This window comes from Sminthopsis crassicaudata, chromosome 3 (genome assembly GCF_048593235.1).
Source record: "Sminthopsis crassicaudata isolate SCR6 chromosome 3, ASM4859323v1, whole genome shotgun sequence".
Taxonomy (NCBI): Eukaryota; Metazoa; Chordata; class Mammalia; order Dasyuromorphia; family Dasyuridae; genus Sminthopsis; species Sminthopsis crassicaudata.
In genome coordinates, this window is record NC_133619.1 from 188950838 (window position 1) to 188970134 (window position 19297).

Consider the following 19297-nt stretch of genomic DNA (forward strand, 5'->3'; position numbering starts at 1 on the left):
GAGACAGCACCCCCCTTTATCCTGAGAGCAGAGCTTAATCATAAAAAATAAAAAAGAGACAACAAAAAAAGATGAAAGAAAATGAAAAAGAAACAGAAAAAAAAAAAAAACCTAGATCATAGAAAGCTACTTTGGTGACAGGGAGGAACACCTACTCAAAGGAGAACAAAATGTCCACAGAACAAATCTCATATAAATTAATCTCAACCCCAAAAAGTGCTCATAACAAACTTTAAGAGAGGTAGAAGAAAAGAAATGAGAAGTATACTCAAGAGAGTCAACAGCTTGGAAAAGGAAGGCAATTAAAAAAAAAAAAAAAAAAAAAAAAAAAAAGACAAGTGGCCAAATGCAAAAACAACACAAAAATAATGCCACTTAAGAAAGCTTCAAATACAAGATTAATCATATGGAAAAAGAGATACAAATGCTAACTGAAGAAAATCACACATTTAAAACTAGGACAGAGCAAATGGAAACTGACTTTATGAGACATCAAGAATAAGTCAAAAAGAGGCAGGTAGGTGGCACAGTAGATAAAGCACCAGCCCTGAAGTCAGGAGGACCTGAGTTCAAATCTGATCTGTATACTTAACACTTCCTAGCTGTGTGACCCTAGGCAAGTCACTTAACCCCAGTTGACTCAGGGCAAAAATAATCAGTCAAAAAACTGAAAAGAATGAAAAAAGGGAAAAAAAAAAAAAAAGGAAAATACCTCATTGGAAAAATAACTGAAAGTAGATCCCAGAGAGACCATTTGAAAGTTATGACCAAAAGACCAAAACAAACAAACAAACAAAAAGCCTGTATAGCATTCTTCAAGAGATTATCAAGGAAAATTGCCTTGATATACTTGAAACAGAGGGGGAAATAGTCATTGAAAGAATTTATTGATTACCTCTGGAAAGAGATCCCACAAGGAAACCTCGAAGGAAGATTGTAGCAAAATTTGCAAACTGCTAGACAAAAGCAATTCAAGTACCAAGGAGCAACTTTCAGGATTACCTAGAATCTGGCAGCATCTACAATAAAGATTGGAGAGCCTCGAATACTATATTCTAGAAGACAAAGGATCTGGGATTAAAAAAAAAAAATTACCCAGAATAAGATGGCTCTTCAATGAAGTAAGAGATTTTCAATCATTTCTATGGAAAAAAAAAAAAAAAAACAGAACTAAACTGAACATTTGATCTTCAGACATAGGACTCAAGAAAAGAATAGAAATGTAAAAAGGAGAAAGGTTAAATTGTTTACATCCCTAGATGGGAAAATGATACCTGTAACTGTTTAGAACTGTATCTGTTATTGTATAGGGCAGCTAGAGAGGATGCCTCGAATGGAAAAAGGGTGTCCTTGTGAATGGACTCAAATGTGAGATATCAAAGCCAAAGACTTTTAAGGGATGGGAAAGATGAAAAGGGAGATACAATGGGACAAATTAGATCACATAAAAAGGAATGAAAGACCTATTATAATGGAGGGAAAGAACAAAAGGAGATGAACATTAGATGAAGCTTGATCTCATCAGCTGGGGTTCAAAGAGGGAATAACTTAATCACTCAATTGGGTATAAAATTTTCTCTTACCCCATAAAAGAAGTATGAGGAGAAAGAGGAAAGACAAGGGAGAAGGGGTGATGAAAGATAGGACAATTAGTGAGTGGGGTAGGTTAAAAAAATACTATTTACTATTTACTACGGAGGGACAGGAGGTAAAAGAGAACACAAGTAAATCTAGGGGAAAAAATAAGATGAGGGCAATACAGAGCTGCTAATCATAACTGTGAATGTGAATAGGATAAACTTTCCCATAAATAGAAGTAAATAGCAAAGTGCATTGAAAAACAGAATGCAACAATATGTTGCTTCCAAGAAACACATTTGACACAGAGTGATACACAGAGTAAAAGTAAAAGGCTGGAACAGAACTTATTATGCTTTAGCTGAAACAAAAAAAGCAGATAAAGTAGAAGTAAAAATACATCTAATTAAAAGAGGTAAGGAAGAAAAGTACATCTTGTTAAAAGGTAACATAAATAATGAAATATTACAATATTAACTGTATATGCACCAAGTAGTAGAGCATACAAATTCCTAGAGAAGATATTAAGTCAGTTAAAGAAAGAAATAGACAGCAAACTAGTTGGGGATTTCAACCTTCCTCTTACAGAACCAGACAAATATAATCATGAAATAAACAAGAAAGAAACTAGGGAGATTAATAGGATCCTGGAAAGCCTAGATAAGATAGACCTCTGGAGAAAATTCAGTAGAGACAGAAAGGAATAAATATTTTTCTCAGCAGTACTTGGCACCAACAAAAAATTAATCCTATATTAGGACATAAAAACCTCGCAATCCAATGCAGAAAGGCTAAAATAGGAAATGCTTCCATTTCAGACCACAGTGCAATAAAAATTATATTCAATAAAGGGGCAAGGAAAGACAGACTAAAAGTCAGTTGGAAATTAAATAATCTAGTTCTAAATAATGAGGGGGTCAAACAATAAATCACAGAAACAATTCATAATTTCATCCAAGAGAATGACAATAAGGAGACAACTTACCCAAACTTACAGGATGTACCCAAAGCAGTTCTTAGGGGAAATAATTACATGAATAAAATAGAGAAAGATCAATGAATTAGGCATGCAACTAAAAAAGTTAGAAAAATACAAATTAAAATACCACAATTAGGTACCAAATTTGAAATTCTGAAACTCAAAGGAGGAGATTAATAAAATGAAACTAAGAAAACTATTAAAGTAATTAATAAAATTAAGAATTGACTTTATGAAAAAACCAACAAAATCGATAAACCTTTGGTTAATTTCATTAGAAAATGAAAGAAAAAAAAAACAAACAAACAAATTACCAGCACCAAAAATTAAAAGTGTTAACTTAACTCCAATGAAAAAGAAAGTAAAACAATAATTAAGAGCTATTTGGCCAACTGTATGCCAAAAAATCTGACAATCTAATCAAAATGGATGAATATTCACAAACATATAAATTACCCAGGTTAACAGAAAAAGAAATAACTTACTTAAAAAGTCTCATTTTCAAAAAGAAATTGAACAAGCCATTAAATGAACTCTTTAAGAAAAAATATTCAGTTTGACAAAGCAAAAGACCTCAGTTTTGGGGATAAGAATTCACTATTTGACAAAAACTGCTGGGAAAATTGGAAACTAGTATGTCAGAAACTAGGCATTGACTCACACATAACATTGTATGCCAAGACCTTGATAAGATCAAAATGGGTTCATGATCTAGACATAAAGAATGATATAATAAAATTCCTTGGAATTTTAATTTTGGTGTCTCTTTCAGCAGATATTTGATGAATTCTTTCAATGGCTATTTTACCTTCTGATTCTATGATATCTTTGATGATTTCCTGAAAAATAGTGTTTTGGATCTTTTTTTTTTCCATCATGATTTTCAGGGAGTCCAATAATCCTTAGATTATCTTTCCTAGATCTACTTTCCAAGTCTGTTATTTTCCTAACTAGGCATTTAATATTTTTTCTATTTTTTCATTTGTTTGGTTTTGCTTGACTAATTCTTGATGTCTCCTCAAGTCATTCATTTCCATTTTTTCAGTTCTGATTTTTAATGAATTATTTTCTTCATTTACTTTTTTATTACTTTTTGTATTTGTCTAATCGAATTTTTAATGAGTTGTTTTGTTCTTTGGATTTTTTTTCCATTTCACCGATTATTTCAATTTATTTTTTATTATAGCTTTTTATTGACAATACATATTCATGGGTAATTTTTCAACATTGATCCTAGCAAAAACTTCTGTTTCAACTTTTCCATTCCTTCCCTCGACCCTCTCCCCTGGTTGGCAGGTAGTCCATACATATTAAATATGTTAAAGTATATGTTAAATACAATATATGTGTACATATTTATACAGTTATCTTGCTGCACAAGAAAAATCAGATTTAGGAAGAAGGTAAAAATAATCTGGGAAGAAAAACAAAAATGCAGGGAAACATAACAGAAAGAGTGTAAACGCTATATTGTAGATCACATTCATTTCCCAGTGTTCTTTTGCTGGTTGTAGCTGGTTCTATTCATTACTGATCAGCTGGAATGGATTTGGATCCTCTCATTGTTGAAGATAGCCACTTCCATCAGAACTGATCCTCATATAGTATTTTTGTTGAAGTGTATAATGATCTCCTAATTCTGCTCATTTCACTTAGCATCAGTTCATGTAAGTCTCTCCAAGCCTTTCTGTAGTCATCCTAATGGTCATTTCTTACAGAGCAATAATATTCTATAACATTCATATACCAAAATTTACTCACCCATTCTCCAATTAATAGGCATTCATTCAATTTCCAGTTTCTAGCCACTGTGAAAAGGGCTGTCACAAACATTTTTTCACATACAAGTCCTTTTCTCTTCTTTAATATCTCTTTGTGATATAAGCCCAGGAGGAAGACTGCTCATATTTTTTGAGTATAGTTCCAAATTGCTCTCCAGAATGGTTGATCCATTCACAACTCCAGCAACAGTGTATCTGTGTCCTATTTTTCTTGCATCCCCTCCAACATTCGTCATTATCTTTTCCTGTCATCTTAGCCAATCTGACAGGTGTGTAGTGGTATGTCAGGGTTGTTTTAATTTGCATTTCTCTTATAAATAATGATTTTAACACCTTTTCCTATGAGAAGAAATTGTTTCAATTTCATCATCTGAAAATTGTCTGTTCATATCCTTTCACCATTTATCAATGGAAAATGGCTTGATTTCTTATAAATTGGAGTCAATTTTCTATATATTTTGGAAATGAGGCCTTTATCAGAACCTTTAACTATAAAAATGCTTTCCCAGTTTATTGCTTCCCTTCTAAACTTGTCTGTCTTAGTTTTGTTTGTACAAAAGCTTTTTAACTTGATATAATCAACATTTTCTATTTTGTGATCAATAATAATCTCGTTTTTTGTTTTGTTTTGTTTTGTTTTTTGGTCACAAATTCCTTCCTCCCCTACAGGTCTGAGAGGTAAACTATTTTATGTTCTTCTAATTTATTTATAATCTCATTCTTTATGCCATGCTAGTTTCCGATTTTCCCAGTTTTTTTTCAAATAGTGAATTTTTATTTGTCAAACAGTAGATTGCTATAGTTATTGACTATTTTGTCCTATGAACCTAATCTATTCCATTGATCAACTAGTCTATTTCTTAGCCAATACCAAATGGTTTTGGTGTCCACTGCTTTAAAATATAGTTTTAGATCAGGTACAGCTAGGCCGCCTTCATTTTTTTTTTTATTCATTCCCCTGAAATTCTTTTCAACTACAGTCTTTTATACTGTAATTAGAAACTACTTACATAACTCACCTGTAAATTGTTTTTAACTATTGGATTGTATATAATTTATGTAAAGAAGCCTTGTATTCCTCTGGTGACTTCCTCACAAGACCTCACCTTTTCTAGGTCCTGTTTTGAAGCTTCATCAACAGGCAACAGGAAGTGTCAGCCAAGTGGCAGTGAAATGGCATTGGCTGCATTGGGATCAGGCTGAGTCACTCCTGCTGCTAGGTGGTGTGGTCAGGTCTCATGAGACATTGGAACTTTGGGGTACACTCTTTACCATTTGTGTTTTTGTTGAAAGTTTCAGAACCTCTCTGCTCTTTACTGGCTTATAACCAGAGCAGAATAGCCAACACTGTAGTAGAGTCCTCCCCTCACGGGGAGACGACACCCTACTGTTCCTCTGTTCTCTGCCTGCCTGTGTCTGTGCCTGATTGGGCCTCCTCCTATGCCTGGTATGATCAAAACAGACCTTTTCTGGCAATCTTTGAGATTATCTTCTGTTGGTAATATGTTGTACTCCCAATATTCGTGGGTTCTGACTGTCAAGCACTAATTCAAAGGCTGAATTTCATAAATAGTTTGAGGGTAGTAGGGCAGCTCAGAAAGAAGCATGTGTCCTCTCCATCATCTTGGCTCTGCCCCCCCTTCTCCAGTATACAATTCTTAATATCCCAAGGGCATCATTTCCTACGGAAACAGAGGAGTTTTCTTTCTTAAACTCTGAACAAGAGATGCTAGAAACCCTCATCATCTATAATCTTATATATTATGACATGTCTTCTTTGGAAGATAATCTGAGAGGTGAACAAGTAGTAAGAGACAAATTGATTTGTGAGCAAACTCTCAACTACTTTCAATATTCCTGGTAGTACAGAATTTGCAACTAATAATGCCTCCCAAGCTAAGAAAAAAAATTTTTTTTCCATTTCAATACTGGCAGAAAGTAATAATGATTTTTGACATTATACATTTGAGTCTCATGATTGATTTTATTTTCCTCTAATTAATTTTGTACCAGCTACCCATGTATTAGGCCATTGTTTATATTGACCTTGAAACAAAAGTATTATTCCATTATACTTTAGTTCATTCTAAACCCTATTCAACATTTTTAGCTCTTCCACTATCATCAGATACCCCATTAGTTCAGGATTTAAGGCACCAAATAGATCCTGGCCAACATGGTGGTATGTGAAAAATTCTGCAGAGAGAAAAGGAAAAGCTCTGGAGAGGTAACATGCATCCCCCACTGATAAAAAATTAATTGGATCTACAAGCTAGAAACTCACTAGAATGGTAGTGTAAAATGCAGGAATGGATTAGCTCCACAGAACATAAAGAAGATTTAAGGAAAGTTCCACACAAACAAACATTTGGATCATGTGTGTGGTAATAAAATCCAAAACAAAATATAGACATTTTAAATTTATTTTAATATGAAAATTATATTTAAGGCAAGTACAATACAATTAATAGGTTGGAATACCTTCACAAAGCAGATCAGGAAAATTATCTTGCTGTCTTTCTCATTTCTTCAAAAGGGTAATAAGTATAGACTACCTATGCCATCTGTTCCCATACACTCTGCTTATTTTATTTAAAAAAATATCATCTAACATTCAACTAAATACATCAAAGTGAAAGGATGGATTTATAATCCCTTTATTCACTTTGAGTCAATTAGTCAATTTTAATATTTGCTCAATTCAGACAAGGTTCAGAATCATCACTTGCTTGGGATTTTCTCCATAACAACAATAAATCTAAGCTTAGAAGAAACCTTAATGATATGTCTTCATATAGAGGTCCCTTATTTGTCAGTTTTCCAAAGTCATATAGTAAATAGCAGAACAGCATTAGACCCCAAATTCTGTGACTCTAAATTTAGCGTTATTTATTAGTTTTAATATTACCTAAATGAATGAGTGAGTCAATTTTAAAGCTTTAATAAAGTACAATATTTGGTTTAACTGTTGAGTCAGTTTTCATTTGTGTCTCGACTCTGTAATCCCATTTGTTTTTTTTCTTGGCAAAGATACTGAGGTATTTGATATTTTCTTCTTCAGCTTATTTTACAGATTTGGAAACTGAGGCAAGCAGGGTTAAGACAATTGTCCAGGGCTAAGCTACTAATAACTGTCTGAGGTCAGATTTGAACTCACAAAAGTAACTGGGTCCAGACCCAGCATTCTATCTATTGTATCATGTATTGCATAATAGATAGTATCTACAAAATAAGCATCTATAAGGTTTGTGAAGAGACTTCACAAATAAGACCTCATTTTATTCTTACAACTCTAAGAAGGAGGTGCTATTATTACCCTTATTTTATTTGTGAGGAAACTTGTCCAGGGTCACATAGCTAGTAAGTATCTAAGGTAGGACTCAAACTCAGATTTTCTTTACTCTAGAGCACACTATCCACTGCATCACCTCGTTAGTACTTAGATTATCTGGAAAAGTAAATGAATTAGTTTTCTTTTTGTGGATACAATTTATTTTCTTTTAAGAAGAAATAACATTCCTTAGCTGTTTATTTTAAGTACATTTTCTAGAACGAGTCTTCTGAAATCAGAAACCATGAAGTTCATATGATCTTTAAAAAAAAAAATTCCTCTTTTCTTATGCAAATGGAGCAATCCTTTCTGGACTTGAACCCAAATTTGATTTTGGAAACTTTTTTTTCTTCTTAATATGAATCCCAAGTAGAAGAATATTTTAAAATAAAGCATCTGCTATATATAAAAGATGGTAAAATTAAAATGTAAGTGTAGTGAAAACAAAAAGGTGATACTAGAATCTATAGAATAATTCTCAAAATGATGGAAAACAATTTTATCCTTGATCAACTTCCAGAGGTTACAAATATCAAATGCACAAAACAGTTCCCTCAAACTAAACAACATCCTTTTTTTTTTTGTTTATGTATGTAAGAAAACATAAATCACTATTCACCTACTCCCTCCCCCCAGGGGGGAAAAAAACCTTAAGAAAAATAAAATTAAAAAAAAAAAACCAACTATGCTTCAGTGTGTTCAGACACAATCAATTCCTTCTATGGGTGTGGATAAAATTTTTCATCATAAGACCTTCAGAATAGTCTTGGATCACAGTATTACTGAGAATAGTTAAGTCATTCATAGCTGATCATATATAAAATTGCTATTACTTTGTACAAAAGATTGTTTTCAGTGAAATAAACAACTTCCAAAATAATGTCTATCCCTAGAAGAAACTGAACTTCAAGAAGCTTATTTATTTAGCAAGTAGGTCTTCATTTAAGTTATGTTTAAGTAATGTTGCCATAATTTAAACTAAAACAAAGACTACATTCCTTTATTCTTAATGAAAAGTCTAATTAATTCCATTGTATTCTGAAAATTATTTTCAGATCTATTTTTGATAAACAAATTATGATTCATTATATACAAGTCTTTTAAAATGAAGCCAAATTTTGGAACTATGCCCAAAAAGTTATCAAACTGTGCATACCCTTTCACCCAGCATTGCTGTTATTGGGATTATATCCCAAAGAAATACTAAAGAGCGGAAAGGGACCTGTATGTGCCAAAATGTTTGTGGCAGCTCTTTTTGTTGTAGCTAGAAATTGGAAGTTGAATGGATGTCCATCAATTGGAGAATGGTTGGGTAAATTGTGGTATATGAAGGTTATGGAATATTATTGCTCTGTAAGAAATGACCAGCAGGAGGAATACAGAGAGGCTTGGAGAGACTTAAATCAACTGTTGCTGAGTGAAATGAGCAGAACCAGAAGATCACTATACACTTCAACAACAATACTGTATGAGGATGTATTCTGATGGAAGTGGAAATCTTCAACATAAAGAAGATCCAATTCACTTCCAGTTGATCAATGATGGACAGAAATAACTACACCCAGAGAAGGAACACTGGGAAGTGAATGTAAATTGTTAGCACTACTGTCTATCTACCCAGGTTACTTATACCTTCGGAAGCTAATAATTAATGTGCAACAAGAAAATGGTATTTACACACATATATTGTATCTAGGTTATATTGTAACACATGTAAAATGTATGGGATTACCTGTCATCGGAGGGAGGGAGTGGAGGGAGGGAGGGGATAATTTGGAAAAATGAATAAAAAATAAATAAAAATAAATAAATAAAATGAAGCCAAATTTTATTTAAAAAAATGTAAAACAACTTTGTATATTACCAGGACTTGTGTGCTGGTTGTGTCTAATTCTGTTTATGTGTAGAAAATTCTGAAATAGAGATTTATCTGTTCATTTTTCTAGAGACTGAACCACCAAAGAAGCATTCTAAACTTCAGTTTTATAGTATTGAATGTGGGCTTCCAATGCCCAAGCAATTTTTTTAATTTTGTTTGGTGGGTTTTTAAAGTCATTCCTTTGTACTTCTTTTTCAGAGGAGGCACTGGTACCTTATAGTAAGCCCAGCTTCCCATCACCAGGTGGACATAGCTCATCAGGAACAGCTTCTTCAAAAGGATCAACTGGACCTAGAAAAGGCGAGATCTTGCGAGGAAGTCACCAGAGAAATACCAGTGACCTTCTTGACATAGGTTATATGGGATCCAGTAGTCAAGGACAATTTACAGGTGAATTATGTAAGTAGTTTCTAATTATAGTATAGAAGTGACTGTAGTTGAAATAATAATATAGTGGTAACAATTTGTATGAATGGAATGAAAGAAACTCATTTTGAGTTTCTCTAAAAGAGAAAATTCAAATTACTATTTTTGAATTGTGTTCTGCCAATAACCCAAATCATTGCTCTTTATGGTACTAAATGAAATATACATTTTCCCCACTTTTTCAATTACAAAAATAATGTATATATTTTTTTAATTTAGATAATCTTATTCTTTATAAGCATGAGAAACAGTATGGTATCAGGTCAACCTGAATTCAACTTCCAGTCCAGATACATTCTGACCTTATTACCCTAGGCAATCATGGTGAATAGAATTCTGAGTCATAAGTCAGGAAGACCTGACTTTAAATCTAATCTAAAATACTTCCTATGTGTGTTAAACAAGGCAAGCTGCTTAATCTCTGTTTCTGTTAGTTTCTTCAACTGTGTAAATAGGATCATAATAGCATTGTCCTCAAATTTAATTGCTGTGAGGATTACATGATATTGTAAATCAGAAGGCCTGGCACAAATAGGTCCTCAGTAAATGCTTATTCTACTTTAATATTCTCAAGGAACTCTCCAAAACTACAAATTATAAAACAGGTGCTAATCTGCATTTAAAGAAAAAGTTTCCTCACCTGGAATTCTCTGGAACAACAACAACCAAAAAAAATCTTTCAAAAGCTACAAAATTATAATTCACTTTTTAATTTCTTCCCCTTTTACAAATGAATTATAAGGGATTGAACTTCAGTAAATGTCTGAAACTAAAATGTGAATTTAGGACAAAATCTAGGTAATAGTATCAAACAGAACAATAGTCACCATTTTCCATGTACCCTAGATAATTATTTTCCTAAAACCATTCTATCCCTCTCTAACTACTTCCTCTATTTGATTAAAGAACAAGTTGAGAGATACTTTTATTAATTGAATTAATCAGAGACTTAATCCCTTCTCAGCTAGACAGCATAGTGGATAGAGGACAGGTCTAGCATCAAGAAGACTCATTTGCCTCAGTTCAAATATGGTCTCAGACATATTAGTTGTATAACCTTAGGCACTTAACCCTATTTGCCTCAGTTTTCTCATCTGTAAAAATGAGCTGAAGAAGGAAATGGCAAGCTCCTCCATTATCTCTGCCCAGAAAACCCCAAATGGGGTCCCAAAGAATCAGAGATAATTGAAACAGGAGGAAAGCAAATGAGAGATTTCTATCAATTGAATTAATCAAAGACTCCACTTTCACCGCATTATCCAAATGTCAGACAGGCATCCTTCCTGGCTGATTAGACTTTTTCCTTTAGAAACTAATCAATTCTTTATAAGAATTATATAAAAAAGATTTAAGTTTAGGACATTATTTCATAATTAACAATTAAAAAGATATTACTGAAGTTTCTCATTCACATTAATTAGACCAAGAACTTTAAAGTAAAGAATGATTCATAGCTGTGTGACCCTGGGCAAGTCACTTAACCCCAGCCTGGGGGGGGGGGAATGATTCATATAGAATAGAGAAATAATAAGATATAAATATAGGTATGAGATTATATATATATATATATATACATATATATATATATGGAAATGAATATGCACATCTCCATCTATACCTACATCTAAAGAAGGAAAGAGAAAGGGTTGAGCCAACCAAAAAAAGGTTGGCTTCATGTACTTCAATAAGCATTATTAAATATGTATTTACCTTATAAATAGTTGATTTAGAGTTTTTATCATTTTCCGACTAAAAAGTTATGGTTGATAAAGTTAACCTAATCCCACAGACATTGGGAACCACGATATTAAAGAAAGTTTTGGTAGAAAGTGTAGAAACCTAAGCATATTTATATAAGCAAAGGTTTTGACTCAATTCTGCTATTATTTAATTGAACTTAGAATTCTTTAAGAATTTACATGTTTTCTATAGAAAAGGAGTCAGAAGACAATTCCAATTTTTATTAGATGTATACCATGAAAATATCATTTAATATGATACCCTTAGTTTTCTTATTTGTAAAAGGGAAATGATAGAAATATTTACACATTTATTGTAAATATACATTATTTTAGTACTATATAAATGTGAAATATTATGGTTTTAAATTTATTTTAGATTAATTTTTACATTTTCTTTAATGAGTAATCTTTTTAAATTTTTATTAAATGTTTACTTTTAGCCAACCATTATGTTAAACACTGATGATACAAATAACTGAAATTTTTCTCCCTGTCCCCAAATACTTTATTCAACTTTGTTTAAAAAACTGAAAACCTATCTAGCATAATTTCTAAAAGTTGCTGAATTTTTGATTAAGATAGAAAAATCATATTTATAGAGAAGACTCAGTTCTAAAAAGATATTATTATCATAAAGGCCAAATTTGTTCAAGTTCAGTCAGGTACCAGCATTTTAAAGTGCCTACTCTACGTCAGACTCTATAAGCATGAGGTATATACAAAGAAAGATTAAAAAAAAAAAAAATTCCTCTCATCTTCTGAAGAAGCTCACAATCTAACAAGGAGAGACAACCTAAGATATTTACAAACAAGTATATACAAAATCAACTGGAGATAATCTAATATAGAAAGCATTAAGGATTCTTATAAAAGTGGGGCTTTAGTGCTGCCTCGAAGAAACCAGGAAAGCCAGGATGTATAGTTGAGGAAGGATGAGAGTTTCAGGCATAGATGACAGTAATTGAAAATGCATGGAGTAAGGAGATAACAATGTGTTGTTCTGGGAACTGCAGGGAAGCCAATATAATTCAATCTGACATTATTTGGGGTATGGGATGTAGGGAATTAGATATATTAACACAAAGGTAGGAAGGGATTAAGTTAAGGACTTTAAAAGCCAAACAAGATTATATATTTATTCCTTGAACATTTAAAGTGTTAGGGAGCCATTGGAGTTTATTGAATACAAATACAAGAAAAATCTTGATGGTTTTGTTCTTGTTTTGTTTTGTTTTTGTTTTTTAAAGTATTTTTTCTTACCAATTTGCAGCCATTATAAAATGTATGCTTCCTGATAAAGCCATCATAAAGCTGACAAGGCAAAGCAGAATTCAAATTCTTGCCTGAATTGTTCACACAGACAACAGTATGCAGTGAAATTCCTCACAACTTAAGAAGGGGTTCATTATTCTATTATGAGCTATTATGAGACTTTACAAATGTTTGAAAATATATTTCTTTATTTTCCTTTCAACATAAAGTTATTCCTACATTTAGTATCCATGAAATTCATAATTCTATGTAACTGTATCATTTTAAAAAGCATATACAAAATGTTAATTTTTCAAAATATATTTCTAGATATTGAATTTTCTATGTGGATATTCCCTCCAGCAATGCAGCTTGTATTGTCAGAATGTTGCCTTGGACACTTAAGTGACATCATTGGCTATACATATAATATGTATTAGTGACAGTAATTGAACCCAGTTTTTCCTTACTCTAAGACCAATCCTCTGTCCACTATATCACACTTCCTCCACATGAATGATGACTTCCAACTTCAATTCAAATGAACAAATGTTTATTGAAAACCACCTTTGTTGAAGAAATTGTGCAAATTGAAGGGAATATACAGATCTAAAACACCTCACTCTCTGTCCTCAAAGTATAATAAGCAGAAATATTGTCATATTTGATCCTCAAAACAACTCAGGCAAATATTATCATCTGCATTTTACAAATAAATAAAAAAAAAGACTGTGAGACAAATCAATGTGACTTATTTATAGTTTCCCAAATATTAAGTTCTGGTTTTGAGAACCTCTTTTTAAATCAGAAAAAAAATGAGGTAGAAAACTTAGGGAAAAAAATGTGATTAACATGAGTAGAGAATCATGGGAAAGGGAATGTCTATGAAAAAAGAAGAGAATAAGCATTTATTAAGTATCTACTCTATGTCAGACACTATACTAATATAAATATTATATCCTTCAATTCAATGGGGACTGGTAAAACTTCAAAGGATTCCACAAACTAGAAAACTTAAATGATCAATATAGTTCCAAAGTAGGGACAGGATTCTAGTGTAGGATCCAACTTCATATGACTCTCCTGTTTTAACCTGATTAATCCCATTTCCCTACCATTTCACAGTGGGTTTAACCATACCAATATGACTTCTTATTTTTTTAATCTATTTTCAATGAAGCAACCAAAATTCTTTGTCTAAAGAGCATTGCTTGGCCAACATGGCTAATGTTTAGGATAGAAGACATGAGTGTCTTTAGTAATCTGTTGTCATCCATAATAGTCCGTAATAAACCCACTCTTATTTTTTAACTATTATGATTATAGCATATCTTCCTCCTAATGATCCCCATGCTTTAAATGGATTTCCTTTCTCCTTTTAAGAACAGGACTGGAAACAGAAGCATAACAAGTTTATTTCAAGAAATTGTTTTCATGAAACTAACATTAACTGTAAAATGTGTCCTGCTTTATTGTTGTTGAACTGACCACTTAAGTCATCTGCTCGTCATAATTCTGATAATTGTATGTGGTTTTATTTTTTGTGAATTTCTCTCTCTTTCTTTTCCCTCTCCTCTCTCTCTTTCTCTTTATCCCTTTCTCCCTATCTCTATTTATATATCTTAGAGGAGTTGAGAAGAGAAATGCAAAGCTGCTCTGAAGGGCCATCAGGTTTGTACTCATGGAAGTGATGACACTAAACAGTGCAATGAACAATTTTTTATGTACTATTAAATGCAATGTAAAGACACACAGCCACACATATGCCACAGATATTTAACTTGTATTCTCTTAAAGACACCATCCACCTTAACTATTTCTTGTCAGAAGTATATAGAACAGGAAAAAAAATCACACTTTGTATGTAAATTTTTGTTGCATTGCTATGCAAACACTCTCTTTTTTAGCTGTATTCATATTTCTGTCTGTTCTTATTGGTCTGTTGTACTATATATGAATTAATAGGCTGTGGTACCATATAGTAACTTTTATGTTTAAAGTTTGCACTGCAATTTTATTTGGTGATAAGCACAAATCTCTACTCCTCATGACATGAAGAAAAAAGACTGAATGTGAAGGGAGTTTATGTACTGTAAGCTATGTTGAATAATGCAAGATATAATTGATTATGTTATATCGTTTCCCATTGGGGTGTATAAATATGTATAAGATGAAAAGGAAAGCTGATGTTGGCAAATATTTATTTGAACATCAGGCACTAATTCAATAAAAATAAAAAGCAAGATGGCTGCTTTTACAATTCTAACAAGTTTATGGGGGTTCAAAATAAAGGTGCATTTAGGAGTGAATATGTATAAAAATATGCACATAGCTATGATATACTAAAACTGATGAAAAAAATTATCTACAGTGTCAGTTTTTACCTGCCCAAATATGACTGAACAATATGTGATTTAATATAACAAAAGAAACTAAGGTGTTTCACTAAAGCTGTATTTATATTAGAGTTTTCTAAAGCATTTTAGAATTGTCATAATTATTCTCTCGAACCCATTAAGTAAAAATATGATGTGAAGTTCCCCAAGGAAACAAATAATATAAACTCTAGAATATATAGCAAATAGTTACAGATGTAATTTTTCACTAGAAATACTCAGGCTTCTTCCAAATATGAAATATGTTCCAATATCTTGTTTCATCTTTATATACATGCACAGTACACTAGAGGATAGAGCTGCATCACTGAAATTCATCACTTTTTTACAATGCAATTTACATTAAAATATTTACTGTTTTGTTTAATTAAGAAATAGAATTTATTCCACCAAATTTTTGGTCAAATTATAAGTGCTTGAAAAGCAGTGCTAAGACTATTTTCATTTAACAATAAATAGATTTCTTAAAAAAACCTAATCATTTTCAAAAATTGACTATTAACCAAGAATTTAGTTAATCCACATTTAGAAGTGAATTGGGGAAAAAAGAGCTTTACAAGAAAACAGTGCATGTTTATATACTTTTTGAATAAAACCAAGCCTTCTAAGTGAACATTAATAACAACATCCTGCTTCATCATTTGTTTCTATAATTCAAAATAAAATTTTTCTTCAACTCAATTATAAGAAAAATTAAATAACATTTTAAATATCTATTAGCTGTTATACATACATAAAAGTCAATCAAAGCAAAGTTTCAAAGTTTACCTACATGGCACATGCACAGTTTTTTATCTGCTTCTGAATATCCTTTCTCATTATTTGCTGTTTTTTTCAATAAAGAATTTGGCACCAATTCTGCAATAAGAAGGTCTTTTAAGTCCATACTTTTAACATATTATTGGCTTGAACACCCTATTTCTACTTTTCTTTGTATTACCAGAGGAGTTGGCATTGTCAAATTTATTTCTTCTTTTTTTTTTCGAAGCCCATACCAATATAAGCAAACATAAGGAGTCAGGATGTGTTTTGGGGCCTGACAAAACCTCTATTCCTCACTCAACAGCAATGACTCCACAATGGGAAATAAACATATTTCAAATTCACTTTTGGAAATATATTCATGACCCTACATAGATTATTTTCTAACATCAGTGTTTACAATTTTAATGAGCTTTTTTCTTCATATGTGAAAGAATAACTAATGAATGCTAGTACTGTGTTGGAAACTATAACATGAACATCCACAAACCTTAAGGCAGAGGGATATCAGACCATGATATTTGCAGTGCCAAATGTGAGTATCTCTAACCACTCAGTTTAAAACTTCTCAGCTTCATAGTTTTGGTTCATATCTCTGAGTGTATAATTGTAGTCAAATGCATGTAACTTGTTGACAGTAGCTGCTAAAACACTCTTATCTGCTCAGATGACATAAAATTTAAGATTTTGGGCAGGAAATGAATGGTTATTGTGACTGGATATATAAGTTTATACAGTATACTTAGCTTAAAGGTCTTATCAGAATGGTCTGTGTTCCTTGTTATCCCCACATCCCTTTAAATTGGTTCTATCTATAACTTACCAATTGAAGAGTATATTTTACCAGAATATGGACTACATAGTGGCATACAATAATACTATAATTATTGAATGGAATTCAGCAATAATATCAAAAATAAAAAAAAAAACTATTTATCTTGCTAACTATAAATTAAATAGGATGTAAGCCAAGATATCAAATCAGAACATTTCCTTGTGGATTGTATTAGTATAGATATAATTTTATTATATCCAATTCTTTGTTCTATAAGTCACAGAAAAAGTCCGTGTAAATGTATAAATTAAAGGGCTCCACAGGTTTATGTGGATGTAGGGAGTATCATCCCACTTTGGAGTCAAGGATAATGCTACCTCATGGCCATTTCTGCATAAGCACAATACTATTTAATTTAAAGAATTCCTTTTAGTGAAATGCCTGTGACTGTCAGAGCAAATGCTCATTTCTGACTCTGTATTGGTCTTATACATACAGTTCTTCTTTTCTAAATCTTTTCTATACCACTTAAAAGTAGAGATAGAATAGCATTGGTGCCAGCATAGATGAACTTCATAAAAAATTATTGCTCCATTGAATATGAGTTCAATTCAAGAAGAAAGTAAAAGTAGAAAGCTTAGAAAGTCAATTGAGTTCAACACATTGGTCTACAAACATTAATAATAGATCAGTGAAATAAAAGCATTACTTTTCATTCACTTTAATGTTAAAATAATATCTTCTGGTGTGTATGGGGGGAGAGGGTTGAACCAGATGACCTTTAATTCCTCCTAAACCTATAATTCAATTCAACTTATTAATGTATAACTTCATACCTATATTGTTCTAAGAATTTTAATTAGTCTTCAATGGGTGTTGAGTTAAAGTTTTTGTTTAGCTTTGGTGAAACACCTTATTCACAATTTCTGTCAAAACTTTATATTATTATCCCTTGACAGCATAATCATAACCATCCCTATTAATTTCAGATGTGTAATTTATCAGCTCCAAAGGGAAGTGATTGTGTGTGTCAGTATTGAAATTGTACAGGATTATGGTATTCATCAACTTGTTCATATGCCTCTATATTTTGTTTCTGAAATTACATGACAAAAATATGGTATATATTAACAACATCTCTCTCCCCATTACATTACATGAAGTGTACTATTTTCTTTTAAAAACTTGTAAAATAAAAAAAAACCATAGTACATTTCTAACATGTTTTATTTGCTATTTCTTTCTTTTTTTAATCTCATTTTGATACAAATCATTGATTGTGAATTTATCAATGTTAAAAGTGGGGGAGGTTGTGGCAACACTTAAAAAAACTTTTTGAATTTGTTTTTCCAGATTTATTTTTGCCTGTAGTTTGTTCAAGTCACCAAAACAAAACAAAACAAAACAAAAAAAAAAAAACATTCCTAACTATTAATGTGTTATATTGGTATTGTTAGTACAACAAAGTTAAATTTCCATAAGAAGTTGGTTACTAGTACTGTTAAAAAAAACAAACAAACAAAAAAAAAAAAAAACAACGTGTATTGTATATTTACAGGGGGAAAATAAAAATTCACTTTTCAAATCTGTCAAAAGAACTCTGTGAAGTAATTTTAACTTTCCACAATCAGAAATACAATGTGAGCACTTTCACTTGAAGAGCACTGTAACAGCCACTTGTATATATATATATATATATATATATATATATATCAAGGGATATAGACATTTCAAATCTCTTTTTAATATTTAGATTCATTACTAGTTTATTAGTGGTAGAAATTGTGAAGGAAACAATATATAACATATATATGTGCATATATGTATATGTATATATATATATAAACTATATAGGTAGTCAGTGAAACATTACAAATATAACTAGTATCATTCCAGCTTTGTGTTTACTTTGATAAACTAAACTAAATCTCCATAAGTTTATATATGTGTTGCTTCAGGATGCCCTTCTAGAAAATGAACAAGTCAATATGAAACTGTATAATATAGTAGTAATTAAGTATAATCATATGTGGGGACAAAAACTGAAAAGGTAGAGCTTTATAGTTAAAATGACTATTACCATTATTGTAACCCCAAACTTACCACTTTTATTCAAGCACCAGATAGAACAATGACCAAAAAAATCCAAATAGAAACTTCAAAAAGATCCTTTATCCCACATAAAACTATGCAAAAATGCAGTTAGAAGTTAAATCAGTTGAAGAGGAGTCTTTTCCAAATTCAGGTAAGTACAGGTAAAGAGATTATAAACACTGTAGGGGAAGCCCCAGCATGTACAGAGTCTACTCAGCCCCTTAAGAGAAAAAAAAAAAAAAACCTGTAAGAGAAAATGTCTAGGGGAAGAGGGACAGAAGTAGAAGAGTCCTAGGAATGCCC

At 31.7% G+C, this 19297-nt stretch overlaps 1 protein-coding gene across 11 annotated transcripts in view; it reads left to right on the top strand.

Moving 5' to 3' along the window:
• Positions 1-18120, top strand: part of ROBO2 (roundabout guidance receptor 2) — a 632113-nt gene extending 613993 nt beyond the window's left edge. For 8 of the 11 annotated variants that reach the window (XM_074299770.1, XM_074299778.1, XM_074299774.1 and 5 more), the window contains 2 exons: positions 9747-9947; positions 12987-14574. In XM_074299770.1, coding sequence (XP_074155871.1) covers positions 9747-9947; positions 12987-13063 — 278 coding nt within the window. In that variant the 3' untranslated portion in view covers positions 13064-14574. The other 3 variants (XM_074299773.1, XM_074299779.1, XM_074299775.1) reach the window with 2 other exon arrangements.
• The last annotated feature ends 1177 nt before the right edge of the window (positions 18121-19297 follow it).